General features: G+C 38.8%; 1 protein-coding gene across 3 annotated transcripts in view; it reads right to left on the minus strand.

The window, feature by feature from the left end:
* Window positions 1-14,341, minus strand: part of ARHGAP6 (Rho GTPase activating protein 6) — a 120,773-nt gene that overhangs the window by 51,037 nt on the left and 55,395 nt on the right. For all 3 annotated transcript variants that reach the window (XM_017737106.1, XM_017737108.1, XM_017737107.1), the window contains exon 2: window positions 8,753-8,912. In XM_017737106.1, coding sequence (XP_017592595.1) covers window positions 8,753-8,912 — 160 coding nt within the window. The remainder of the gene's footprint in view (window positions 1-8,752; window positions 8,913-14,341) is intronic.

Below are 14,341 nucleotides of genomic sequence, written 5' to 3' on the forward strand. Positions count from 1 at the left end.
GTGTAAAAGCCTAATACAAAGATATATATAGTACCACAGCTCTGATAAAATAAATCTATCTGGAGTCACTTTATCTTTCCTAATCAGTATCTAAAGACATTACACTTCTGGCACCAACCACAACTCCACTTAAATCATGCCTGTGGAAAAACTAGAGAAAATTTTTCTACCTAAGACAAGAAAAAAATCATCAGGAATACTTCCCTAATGAACTTCTGAAAGGAGCAACACACACAAGATAACAGAAATAAGTCTGATTTTCAACTGAAATTTTTGAAGACAGATACTTGAAGAATACATGTTATACCCGTGTTACATGTTGGCAAAGCTCTGCCAAAGGCAAGTAGAACACGCAAACTAGTAGGCTGCAATGTCAGTATTCTTAATAAAGGTTCAAAAGCTTTCTCCTTGGCATATATTTATTGGTATTTATTCTTTGGCCTTGAACCATAATAAAGCACAAATTCTTAAGTCACTATAGAATCACTGGACAGATATGTAGACTATTGGCAAATTCAGAATCAAGGGTAAGTACTACATGAAGTGCTAAAGACAGATTTGGCAGAACACAACCAGGAATACCTCTATTACAGAAGTGTTCTCTCAAAGATTTAGGAAAAGAAAAAAAACCAAATACACCTAATTTTGCAAAGCTGTTTCAGAGCCTCTGTGTATTTTGCTTCGCAACATTGATTCTTTCTGCCACATGTCTCAGCTTTTGAATATGGCCAATGGTCATGATCAACGTTTTAAAATTAAAGTCAAGATTTTCATGTCTGACACTAATGCAGACAAAATACCAAGTACATTTATATGTACTTCAAGTCAATAGCTATTTCAAGTGTACTCTTAAGGAAACCACATTAGATAGGATTTTTTTTGTCTCAGAATTTTTATACTCTATGGGACATAACATCAAATATACGAATGCAGCAGTCTCTGGATCTGACTGCTTAAGAGCAGTACCCTAAACCTACAACAGACAGTATCTAAATAAGCAACTGCCCTAGTAATAAAAAACCCTGGTCATGACTCCGTCTCCTCTAACTTTTCATGATATTTATATATGGAAATGCAGATTGTAATATTTTATTTATCTTAGGAATTTAAGCAAGATCTCTTCCCTTCATTGTGAGGGGAACTGAAAGACTCCTGCCCTTCAGCACTCATGCCCAACGAGCTCCATAGCTAAGCATTCCTTCCATGTCCATCCCTGTCTTCATTCCCTTCCTTTCTCTCCACAAAATACACCTACACAAGAGGTAGGTTCTCAGAAGTTACACAAATCTTTCCTTTAAATGTGCTAAGGTATGCACTATTTTTTTCATATTTACATTATCAGTGCCATTGATTTCCCCATGAAGATAACAGCATTTTCTACCTCTGTTCTGTGTTCACACAGCACAATGAAAATGCATGCTGCTTCTCAATCAAAGCTCCTAGCGATTTACTGAAATACAATTTAGAAAAAAGACAAGCCTTTTTTGTTTGTGGTGAGCTTTGTAATGAGTAAAACCTTTTGCTTTTAAAACTATTAGCTCACCTCTAACTGATGGAATAGCTAAGTTGAATAAAGCTTTCCTGATGTAAACAGACAAGTAAAACCTGCTATGTGATACAAGCAAATCCTGGAAATCACTTTGCTGAGCACGGCATAGTCTTTTATAAAAAAACTGCCTCACAGCAAAAATTAAAAAAGGAACATCCCTCTAAAAACTTAAGTCTTGAAAATAATTTATTATTTCCCCTGTTGCAATGTTAGAAAAATTATATTCTTGCAAGCTTGATGTATTTCCATTTTGTTCTTGTCTCAACAGTGGCAAAAAAAAAAGTGAATTTGAAAGAAAAATCCCAACAAAAAATTTCTGCAAATTTCCTTACTGGGAGGAAAAAAAAAAAGGAAAGTTTTTTTCTTGTTCTCTTATCTCTTTGCCTGGAAAAACTCCTGTCACCTTCGCTTTGATAAATGCTTGTGTAGCACAGTTCAAGGCTGTGTCTTACAATGTCTACCCTGCAGCAGCTGGGACTTCTCCTAGTTTAAAACATTAATTCAATTTTATTTCCTTTTTTTTTTTTTCCCCCCAGACTGAGAGATATTTGGGTCTTTTTTCCTCAGGATGAAAAAAAGAATCCTTGGAAAAATACATTTTTCCATGAAAGATTTGAATTGGAGGGCACAGGTGGGAAGTTTCAATCTGAAAATCAGCAAGTTAAACAGTTTTTATCTCTGACCAGTCTGTCTGATACAGTATATCCAAGATTTACTAATGTAGCATAAAGGAGGAGAATTTATCTCAGCTTTACATATCTTAAATATAATCTTCATGAACTCTACTACATTGAAAGAAAATCCATGGATTCATAAGCCCGTGTTAGAGACAGTATTTATATGAGAAGAATCAGCAGAGGTTGGCATTAAGAGGGGTGGCAACAAGCCTCTTCACTTAGAAGATACACTGATGCCAGTTCAAAACCACCCAGTCCATAAGCCCGTAACTCCACAATGTACACTTCACTTAGATGTTTTCCACTGCCACAACAGCTATAAAGTAGGTAACATGGTCAGTGATTAGAAACAAGGAGCAGTTTGGAGCCTTCACAAAAATGCAAGCCCAGATAAAAATCATAGTCACTCTCAGCATTAAGGAAAATGAATAATGAAATACAATGGCGAGTAATGTAAGCAAAAAACAGATTGAAAGAAGTACACCCTGCCAAAATAAACAAGAAGCAGAGAATTGTGTAACTCTTAATTCCCATTTTTATTCAGAGCTTAACTGGAATGTACTGGGGGCAAAGTACACAAATGAATGGTAAAAATTCAGAAAGCCCGGACATGTTTTCTTTCATTTCAGAGAGGGTAGTCTCAGTTCTCAGTCTGTAATCGCACACTTATCCAGCCCTGCTTCTTCAAACTCACCTTACTAAAACAAGTTGTACAGGAGACTAATCCTCACTTCATGTGAGCAGATGCACAGTGTCATGTGTCACAAAACTTGCATGCAAAAACATACACCAGCACATGTTCAAGCAGCATCAGCTTCCCTTAAAATGACTTTCCTTAAATGACTGGGACTGCATTTAGGTTTCTAAACTCATCCTTTCATCATATTCATTACAACTAAATGAATGAACCAGATTCAGCAGTAAAGTTAAGAATTACTTTCTTTCTCTCCAAAATGTCGCAGAAGCGTCAAGGTTTGAAGAGGCATTCAAGACCATTATCATACTGTCAACCAAGCACCTGCATAATCACCGCTAAACCACATATAACCCCGAATGCTCTCTTCATTTATTCTCTCTCTCCACAACTCCTCCAGCCACTGGCAAGAATATAAGCAGTCATTCTCTCTTCTTGAACAAGAGAAGACCCGAATGTGACCCCTAAGTCTGAAATCCTATTCAAGCCCCTTCACCAACAGGTTCACATCATACTTTGACAACCTAGGCAGATGCTTAAAGAGTTGAATTAGGGTTGAAGACCTAATATCCCATTTGCTCAACTCATAATGTCCTAGTAGTTCCTACCATTGCTTCCAAACACAGGATCAGTGAAGTGGGACAGGACTGTGAAAGAGTCATTATAAACATGTGGTATTTAGGAAACTGATCCTATCAAACCTCATTCAATAACCCCTCAGCTCAAGAGATACCTGGAACCAATGAACAGAAGAAAATGAGCTCCTCTTCTGCTCTGATCCCAGTTTTACTCTGCAGAAGCCATCTGACCTGAGTTAGCATTTGCTTGTGAAGACCTTCTTTAAAAGGTTCATTTTTCTCTCTGCTTGTGTGCAAGGCCATACGCAGAATTGTAATATCACCAAAATGTAAGCACACCTAAAGTGAATTTCATCATGATTTTTTTTTCTCCTATTATAAAGAGAAGATTGACTTCTCTGAAATGAGAAAAAAACCACACTATATTGTAAACATGAACTGCAAAGAAGCATCACCAGAATGGTACTGTTGTGCCATTTAGAACATCAGCAAATTAAAAATCTTCCACAGAGTAATTGCATTAGTAAAGAAACTGTGTAATGCTTTGCCTGGAAATTACATCCTCTTGCAACTTAACACATTAACGAAGGGAAGATAAATGATTCTTGGTCTAGTTTCTGGTGGCAAATGGGGGAGGTCACATGGTGCGGGCTTGTTTTGTTTCGAAATTGTTCTTGTTATCTTATGCTTATCCAGTTGTTTTCAATGTTAAGTTTTAAATCTCTTTTTGTTAAAATAAAAGGGTGAAGTGTTGGGGTTCTCCCCGCTGGTGTGGGGTCCAGGGGGAAGGGGGGACCCTGGGGTGGAGGCACAGGGTTTCCCTGCCCCTGGTCAGCCTCGTTCCCCATTGGTTGTTTTGTGTTCCCCTGCGCGGCCAAGGACCCTCAGGTCCCGTGATTGCCTCAGTTCCTCGGCAGATCCCGGCCATGCGGCTGGAGAAATAAACATCTCTGAAACATCTATCAAGAATCGGTCCTTATTTCTTTTCCACGGGCCTCACTGTCTTATACATGTTGCAGTAATCCCCGCTGCAACAACATGGGAGCAAAAAAAAAGTGTTAATTACATAATTTGAAAGATAAAAGGTAGAAAAACAAGACAACAAGAAACAAACCTGAAGCATCTCATCATATATGTAAAACTAGTAATTCTTGATCAACTTGAATTCTTTCTAATTACCTACTACAGTGCAACTTTAGCATATTTTAAATGACATGCTGGTTAAAGAAATTCCTGTGGGAGGTAATCCCTTCTCTGTGACCACAGAATATTTTACTAGGAGATGTTAGTAATGTTCTTCATTAATGGTAATGGCTACAATACAGCGAAGGAAAGGAATTACATATGAGTTATCACATTCTATGCATTCCTACGCAAGTGTGGGAATAGCCAGATGTGTGAAGAGGTAAACTGAACTTGCTGTGACAAAGGGACCTTCTGAGCATAGGAGGACTGAAGCACTACAAAGAAGCAACCAGTAACAGCATGTCTGTGGTTGTAAAGATAAGGCAGAGGTATCTGTACTCTGGTTTAACGTCCACGCACGCATGTTTGGCACAAACACCTGTTAGCCAACAACAATGCATTTTTACTTTTCACAATACCTATGCCAGTAAATGTAATTATTCAAATACCTGCAGGAAGCAGATGCCCAGCAGGCACATGCATGTTCTAATGTAATTCTGTAGCAAGTTTTGAAAAGCAGCCAAAGGACCACAAAGAAGTCTGACTTTGTAACCAGCTTTCTAAACCTTCTAATACATAAATAGTTCCACTCGCCTCTACTCGTGAATATTTTCATAAGGCATTCTCTGAAGTAGATGAATTGTAGAGTACATCTTTCATTTTTCTCGATCTCTCCAGATCTACAGAGCTCTTTGAGCTCTCTCAGACAGTACTAGTTCTATATCTCACTGTTGTGGGTTTGGGTTTTTTAAACAGAAAATGTTTAACAGTCTGTTTTTAATTTGAGTCTGGTTTTAACTTGATGGCTGTGACGGAATTTTATTTTATTTGTATTCTTGGATACCCGAAGTGCTCAAGCCAGTTTCACATGGATAAAACTTGAAATTCCCAGTTTGCAGAGTCTTATGATGTTCATCTGTGATGATTGACTGGATGGCTGCCTGTAAACTCTTGTCATAAGTTTTCATTCCACACATTTAAAAATGATAGGAACATGAGATGGACTTCAGAATGTCTCTGCAACGGACCTAAACCAATCTGTAATAATTTGAGAATATGGTAGACTCTTACTCTCCTACCAAAGTACCAGATGTAGCATGATGGACGGATAGAGTTATTATTATATATATCCACTTCAAAATATTATTTATATCTGTTGCCAAAACTGGTGCCAAACTTTGAAACAGGATGGACAGTTAAATACTAGACGTACTTTAATTCTAGCTATTACCTTCACTTTGTTCAATAGATGGTATTACAACATTTTAAAATTCAGTTGTACTGGCTATTCCTTCCTGATGTATACCTTAAAACACAGAAAAATTCATTATCTGGTCATTCAAAGCAGTAATATTGAGTGCACCTTCAGAAAATCTGCAGACGATAGCAACCTGAGCAGTGAGGTTGACACACCTGAGGGATGGGTCATCATCCAGAGGGACCTGGACAAGCTTGAGAACTGGGCCCATGGAAACCTGATGAGGTCCTGCACCTGAACCTGGACAGCTCCTGGCATTCGTACAGGCTGGAGATGAACAGATACAGAGCAGCCCTGCTGAGAAGGACTTGGGGGTGCTGGTGGATGAGAGGCTGGACATGAGCCAGCAATGTGCCCTTGCATCCTGGGCTACATCACAAGCAACGTGGCCAACAGGGAGAGGGAGGGGATTCTGCCCCTCCACTCTGGTGAGACCTCACCTGGGGTGCTGCATCCAGCTCTGGGGTCCTCAGCACAGGAAAGACATGGACCTATTAAAGCCGGTCTAAAGGAGGGCCACTAAGATGATCAGAGGGCTGGAGCACCTCTCCTACAAAGACAGGCTGACAGAGTTGGGGTTGTTCAGCTCAGAGAAAGAAGACTCTGGAGAAACCTCAGTGTAGCCTTTTAGTAATGAAAAGGGAGATTATAAGAAAGATGAGGACAGACTTTTTAGTAGGGTCTGTTGCAACAGGAAAAGGGGGTAGTTGTTGGGGAGGATGAAAGTTTGGTAAGATATGTAGGCTTGGCAGAAAGGTCTGTGTATGTAGAAGCTGGGGATGAGGTAGAAATGAAAGCAAGCTTTAATATAGAATAAAAGATGTTTTGCTGAAACAGTGATCGCTGAGTAACTGAGAAGGCAAAGGTTGGAGATGAGTTGGAAGGAGATTTTTAGGAGCAGGACAAAGGTATGTGATTACAAACAAAGACTTGTTTTTCACCAAGTAAGTAAGTCTCAAGAAGAGCATAAGTAAATAGAAAGCGTGTCTTTACCAAAAAGAAAGATATGGCAGGCAAACAAGAAATGTTGATGTAGCAAGAAGAAGAAAGGTCTAAGAATTTTCCACTGTAAGCTTAAATTGTAACTTACTTACTCTTGTGATTGGATAATAATGACTATAATATGGTGATGGTTGGCTTCAGGTATGCCTAGAGCTGGAGCTGGCAGCTGTAGGGCTGGCTCTGGATACCCACTCCCTGAAATGCTGTAACTTCGCCTATGCAATAAACAGCTTTCAAGAGAGCCGCCTGAAGTCCAGACATCCTTCGTGAAACTTTCTCCTATAGGTAGTGGTTTTGGAACAAGAAAGGGTAGATTTAGACTTGGTGTAAAAAACTTTTTACAGCAAAGGTGGTGAGAAAAGGCTGCCCAGATAGGTGGTAAGTGCCCCATCCCTGAAAACATTCAAGGCCAGGTTGGATGGGACTCTGAGCAATCTCATTGAGTTGAAGATGACCCTGCTCACTGCAGGGGGTTGGACTAGATGACCTTTAAGGTCCCTTCTAAACTAAGCTATTCTATGACTGTGTATACTCTACTGTCTTGGATGGTATTACCATACATCCTTATGGTAGGACCTCCATATGTGTATCTTCTTCTCCCACAGGTACAGCCAGCAGCAGCTCAGACTGTCAGAAATTATTGCAGTGCCCTTAGTGATCCAGTTCCTCCTATGAATATCCTATAAAATTGTTTTCCTTTTGATCAAACATTTTTTTGAGGGACCAGGGGAGCTGGTGAGGCTTGAAGAAGTTGATTAAATCCATCTCACTACAAACTGATGCCTTGCTATACATGTGAAATTGGACTTTGCTGGTTTTGATAGGAATTTTCTGCAGATCCTAAAAAGCTGATGAATAGAAAAGCCCGTCTCTTTCACATTTGTTCTTTTCTACATCATTATTTTCATAGACTGGACAACTTTTTTCCTGCTTAACTTAGACTCATTAAAAAATTGTTTCTGTGGCATCACTATGTATATGCTACCACGCAGCACCTCTGCTCAGAGTCAAAGGTGAGAATTCAGTCATCCCTTATTATTCCTCATGTATATATACGACTGCAAAGAAACAACGAGAAAGCCAGATTTGCAGATGATTGCACAACAGCTATCTCTGCTATGCTTGATCTCTAGCCTACAGGAAACAACAGAAACTTTCTCATTAGTGAGGTTTAGATCTCTTCCACAGTAACCTAAGTACAGGTTCTACCACATGCATATATCCTGCATCAGGATTCCGATAGCTGAACTTCTCCTTTTCAATTAATCTCCTGTTTCCTAGGAGTTCAATGTTTTATATTGAAAATTAACTTGTTTTCTAGGAAATAAGCAACACTGTCTTTAGGAAAACTTGGGTAGGACTCATATTATTTGATGCAAATGTCTTCACTCTGTATCTGAACTAGTGACAGTTGGCTTCCTTCACAGACAATGTAACACAGAACCAAAAAAACCACTTCTATGGTAAGATCTACCTGACCTACATAGACATTTAATTTTGGATAGCAGGAAATATAAGAAAAGCATTTTTCTCTCAACTGAGTATCAAGACATCCTGGCATGAATGGGCCTGATATAGATTATCTACCCTGTAGACATCTGCCCTTGACCAGATGATCCCACCCCCAGGTGGCCCAAATTGGACACAGCAGACAAACAACTTTACTTATCATTTTTACATAATGACTGTGGTTACACAAAACTGAAATAGTACACAGAATCTGTGGAATAAAAAAATCTAGTGTTTACTGCTGTAACATGAAATCAGTGGCTTAACAATCTAAACAGAGACAGCTTATCAAGCCCTTACCTTTGGGGATAGTAATCTGACAGCCCAAGTCACAGTCCTGCTGCAACTGATAAAAAGCCACTTCCTGCAGCCGAGCACGCTCCAGCTCTGAGAGGCTTTGAACAGGAACTGACTTCAGCCGAACACTGCGCCCTGACATGCTGTTCCAAGTGAAATCACCCTACAGGAAATCAAATGGAAAAATATGAAGCATCGTATTAATGCACATGCACAGTTTAATAAACAGAACCATCTCTTTTACTGCTAGAAAAAACAACACGGGTTCTTCTTACCAAAAGGCCATTTTCTTAGACATCTCTAACCTTTCAAATATCTTTGTTTTCCCTAGAGCAGCATTCCTTAAAAGGGATACAGACACACAAAACAAGAAGTCAGTTCTGTTTGAAGTAATTTAATCAAGTATTGTTGCAAAAATATTAGGATTCCAGTAACAAAAAGCACAGAGCAGGGAAGGGGGAAAAAAAAAAGGCACCCTTGTCTGCTTTTCCCAGTCTGCTTTCTCTGTACAGTACTTGATCATCACTTACTTCTTTTCTGACACCATCATTCAGAGCAGCAGACCTCCAAAGTCCATGGACAACAATCATGTTACCTCCCACATCTTGCTAATGAGACTCCACCAGACTTGGAGAGTGCACTGGCAGAGCCCCTTTTCCAACACATCCCATCTCCTCCTTGTGACGATGTTGGGTTTAGAATACAATCGAGTAAAGAACAAGCTATTCCATGTTTTTGAAGAGCCGGAACAACAACGTATTTGTTAATGTTTGTAGAGGAAAACAGCATGAGATATGCTACATCTCTGTAAGGTACCAATTATGCTTGGAAAGGAAACTGAAAGCTGTAGCTGTTGTATCCCCCACCCGTGAGAACCTATACAAAAACCCATTCTCCTAGTATTTAGCTTGGGCCAGAGAAGTAATCATCACTCAAAGAGAAGAGCGAGCACAAAGACAAGCTTAAAGCCAGACAATTAACTTAAAGCAAGACTTTCAGAATTCATCAAAGCATCATCAAAGAGCACAGATTAGTACTACAGGGAGAGAAAGAATAACTTGTTTTTCATTCTAACCATGTTAAAAAATAAACATCAATCTTGTCAGTAAGCACAATCTGAGGCAGCTGTAGATAATGAAAAAACTCTGATGTACATCAGCTGGGCTGTAAGACAAACCCACCAACCTGCCTTTCATCACAGCATGGCAGACTTACAATTAACAAACTTCACTCTCATTTTCAGTTTAAATTTCCATATCTGTACCTTCACTGCATACTAATTTTTTTCACGCTCAACTTATGATTCATCTGCACATCCATCTGCAGTCAAAGGATGTCCACTGACTTTAAAAATTGTCTGAAGCTCCTTAATATAAAAATCAGTAAAATTTGACTTTACTTAGCATCCTGTTGTATGTAAACATCTTTGTGCATATTCCCATATATTTTGCCTGTATATGTGCATGTATATTTATATGTGTACATACAACCTGTACATACATTTGTATATGAACATATATATGCACACCTATGACTGCGTGAGTGTATTCACAGATGTATGAAACAAAAACCATTTAAAAATGTGCAGCACCATTTAGCAATACAGATTAAAGGAATCACACAATTAACATTGTTTCTTGTGATTCATGAAGTATGTTTGAATTCAGCAAGGATTTTTTTTTTGCCAGAGTAGTTTTTGCAAGTCATTAGGCAACCATAATAGGTAAAGGCATCACCTCAATGTGAACAACTGCACCTCTATATACTTATTGCATGTTCTATGACCAATGTCTTTATATTATTTATATGCACATGGATCACACATGCAAAACTTCTGTGTTAGCCCAGTATTTCACTACTGGAATTTGTTACTTCATTTTTTTGCCTCTTCACCTCTTCTTGCTCTTCTAGTGCCTTACTGTTGACTAATCAGATTTAGTGATCTCAAACTAAAGGTTTGCACCGTGTCACAAGCCAAGCTGAGCAGCTTAACTCCAGCAAAACCAAACCAGCAAGCATCACATAAACCTTATTTGCAAAACTGCAAGTAAACATTTACATTTTTTAAAAAGCTGTTGTCATTTACAGATAAAAGTGATCAAGAACAGCATCCACAACCAGATAACGTATACTACAAAATTAATTCCTTTCCAACCCTGACAATGCAAAAGAAACTTTACAAGCACAGAAGTATGCAATTCAATCCTTGTGAACATATAATATATAAAGTATTCTACAGTCAAAATGGTACATACAGAGAAATAAATGTCTTTATGGTGGAGTTTAGGGGTATTTTATCTTAGTTATTTCTCCAACATGAGCATTTGCATAAACAAAAATATCACTGATATTTCTACCATAAAAAATTTCAAATCCAAACCCTTAATATTAAAACATGAATGGGAAACAAAAATTACACCCCCTAGAAAATGTTAAGGTAATAGAATACATGTGCTGTTTCCTGTAGATCACAAAAACCAAGGGCAGCAAGGGACTTTCAGGAACTACCAAAAATTAGGCAAAAGTTCCTTAACTGCATTCTGCATGAACACATAAATTATTTCTCTTTTTCAGATAGATTAGCCCTTGGCAATTTTTAACTCTGGAGGTAACTCCTCATCCTCAGCCTTATCTTTGAGGTGGCTCTCTAACAGTGAGCAGTGAGCTGTTGCACTGCAAAGCCCAGTGCCAACATCAGCCCTGCTAGAGCAGGTGACCTCTGAGACAGGGCTTGCAAGATGTGGTACAGCCCTGCACAAAGGTTCTGCTCTGGGGACTCCAGCAAGCCCCCTTGCACAGAGCAGGGCTGCTTTATATGAGCAGAGCACTCAACTCAGCACTACCCAGGCAAATCTGACTTTAATATGGGAGTATCCCACCCTTCCACCCATGCAAGTGGTAGGATCACAATCCCTGAAGGTATTTAAAAGATAGGTAGAGGTGGCCCTTAGGGATATGGTTTAGTGGTGGACTAGGCAGTGCTGGGTTAATGGTTGGACTTGATGATCTTGGTCTTTTCCAAGCTAAATGATTCTAGGTTTTTTTTGTCATAGGAGTTCAAGGATTTAAAGCCAACACAAAGGTGAAAGCACCAAACAAGACTATGAGGCCTGTTCCTTTCAACCCGGTTTTAATTCTGCCAGTTTTCAAGCTCCCCATACGTTCCTGGTGCTCACCGTCTAGCTCAAAACAGTCATTTGCAACACCTGCACCTTGCAATGCCACAACAGGTTGCTGAGCATCAATAAAGAATGTGGAATCACTCTGCTCAATTGCTGTGCACTAAAGAAGAAATTCCTTTTCAACACTTGATGGGTTTGATAAAATCTCTGCTAGGTCACATTAACATAGGTTTTTATTATGCTAATGGAACACATGACTAATAAACTAAAATATTTTTGGAAAATCATGTGGTAGGTAGGGCCAATGAAATCTCCTAATCTTTAAAGGCTCAAGAAATGTTTCCTTGAAAAAGTCTGTTTCCTTTTGCAACTATATATCACTGTCTTCTATGAGTCAAAACACAGTATTTAAGAATTTAATCTATTTAAATACTCCTATGCTTTACATAATACAAGGTAAATTAAAGGCCTCATCTTCCTCCCAAAGCACCGCACAGTTATACAAACAGCCTGTAAATTATTGCAAAATAATCCAGGCTTGGGAGAGGTCCAGAAAAGTCAAGGTCCTTTGAAGAATGGGTGCTGGTGTAATTGCATCTGCCTAAAGCTATTCTGCACTCTGTGGGGCAACCAAAAGAGGATAAGGGCAGCACAGACATGAAGAATATTTTCTGTTTCTCTCTTCATATGAGAGGCAACACTTCACCAGCATAATTCAGCATCAGCCTGACACAGCTGGAAGCTTAAAAGGAGCAGAAGATCTTTAAGCAACAATTAAGAATGACTTGGTTTTTGAAGTTCATGCCCATATGTGCTCAGACGTAGTACAGAGGTTGCTCTCTATTATTTACATTATAGGACTGTAGGTCTGAATATGACCTGCAAAAGATTCCATCACCAAGAAAATAAAAGGCAACTCACAAACAGAAGAGTACAAACAGAAATACTGTTCTGGGATAAAGTGATGAGCCTGACAGGACATAAACTGCTAACCGCAAAGCTGCTTTCATCAATGAATTTTATGAAACCATAATCTAGACTAAAAGTTTTCTCTGGCTTCTTCCACCAACTGGTCATGTATTTTTCCTTTCAAGTCTGCAACTTCAGCTGCATTTTCTCTCTGGCACTCCCATTAATATTTCACATCTTTCCTCCACTCAACCGAGCAGTTCACTTATGAGGTAACTGCCTAGAATACCAGAGCAGATGACTCAGCAAAGGAGATGACTGAAAAACTGCATCTTTTGCCTCTGAAGAATCTGAATCTGTCCATTTTCCCTGTACTTCTTGTCCACAGTCATAAGCACATTTTTAATAGGAGACAGACTGCAGCTTTACTGATATTCTTTCAAGCATTTTTCTAATAGGTTGGATGTTTGGTGGCTCCAAAATAAACATTAAGTGGTACATCCTGACTTAAGTAACACTGTGCACTTAAATTACTGTTAAGCAGGTCTAAGCTATTCTTGTGCGCCTAGCCTCCTTCTCCTGAGCCTCTGACAGGCAATCTTTCAGATGTCTTTTAGAAAAGTCTCATTCTCCTGTCTTTTGTGCAATACAGAAACCAGTTGACAACTGCATGGAATGCTGAATGTAGATGCAAATCTATGGGCAATGATCAACTTCGATTTCTGTGGAGTTTCAAGCCTCAATGAGTTACGTGGATGGTGCACAAATTGGGAAATAAGAGCCTCAAATATCACAGTTTTAGAAAACAAGCATTTTAATCCAATATGGAGGTGCAATTTTTGTCTTATGCTTTATTGCCATTGTTAATGATTTTACTCTGTACTCTTTTAGGTGAATGCCATTATCAGATTAGCTGTCTACTTTTCATTAGTCTTCTGCTCAAATCCATTTGAAATCACTAAGATCTAAACCAATTATGTCTACTTGTTTCTCTTTTATCCTAGAAACTCTTAGCTATGCACTTGTATTTAGATGGGTGTCCACTGTAAAAGAACTCCGTGGTTTTGCACAAAAAGATTATATTGCAAATAACATGGCAAATATAGCATTAGTGTGTCTTAATTCTGTTTGCTTAATTACTTCTTTAAGCTTCATGAAACCACATATCATTGCCACTTAACAACCTTTCTCTTCCCCGTGTCATTTATTTCACCCCTCTCTACAATTATTTCCAGACTCCTCAGGCAGAAACTCTCACAATCTGGCTGTTGGTACAGATAGTCCCTCTCTTCTTCATTTCCCTCGTGTTGCTGTTAGTAAGAACCAAAACCAGTTCTGAAGAAAAAGTCAATCACTTCAGTACAGCTACATACTCTGGCCTATTGAATCAATGTACAGAATACTGTTCCTGGACAGGATGAGAATTAAAGAGAAGTGGAAAAACTAATTTAAGTAGCCTTTTAAGCATTATGTGCAGTTAAGGACTGCATGGAAATTGCTTTACTAGTGCCATCCTAGATAACCACCTGCAAATTAATGAAGAGTTAAAAAGCAATAGATG

This window comes from Corvus brachyrhynchos, unplaced genomic scaffold (genome assembly GCF_000691975.1).
Source record: "Corvus brachyrhynchos isolate BGI_N302 unplaced genomic scaffold, ASM69197v1 scaffold83, whole genome shotgun sequence".
In the NCBI taxonomy this organism is placed as follows: Eukaryota; Metazoa; Chordata; class Aves; order Passeriformes; family Corvidae; genus Corvus; species Corvus brachyrhynchos.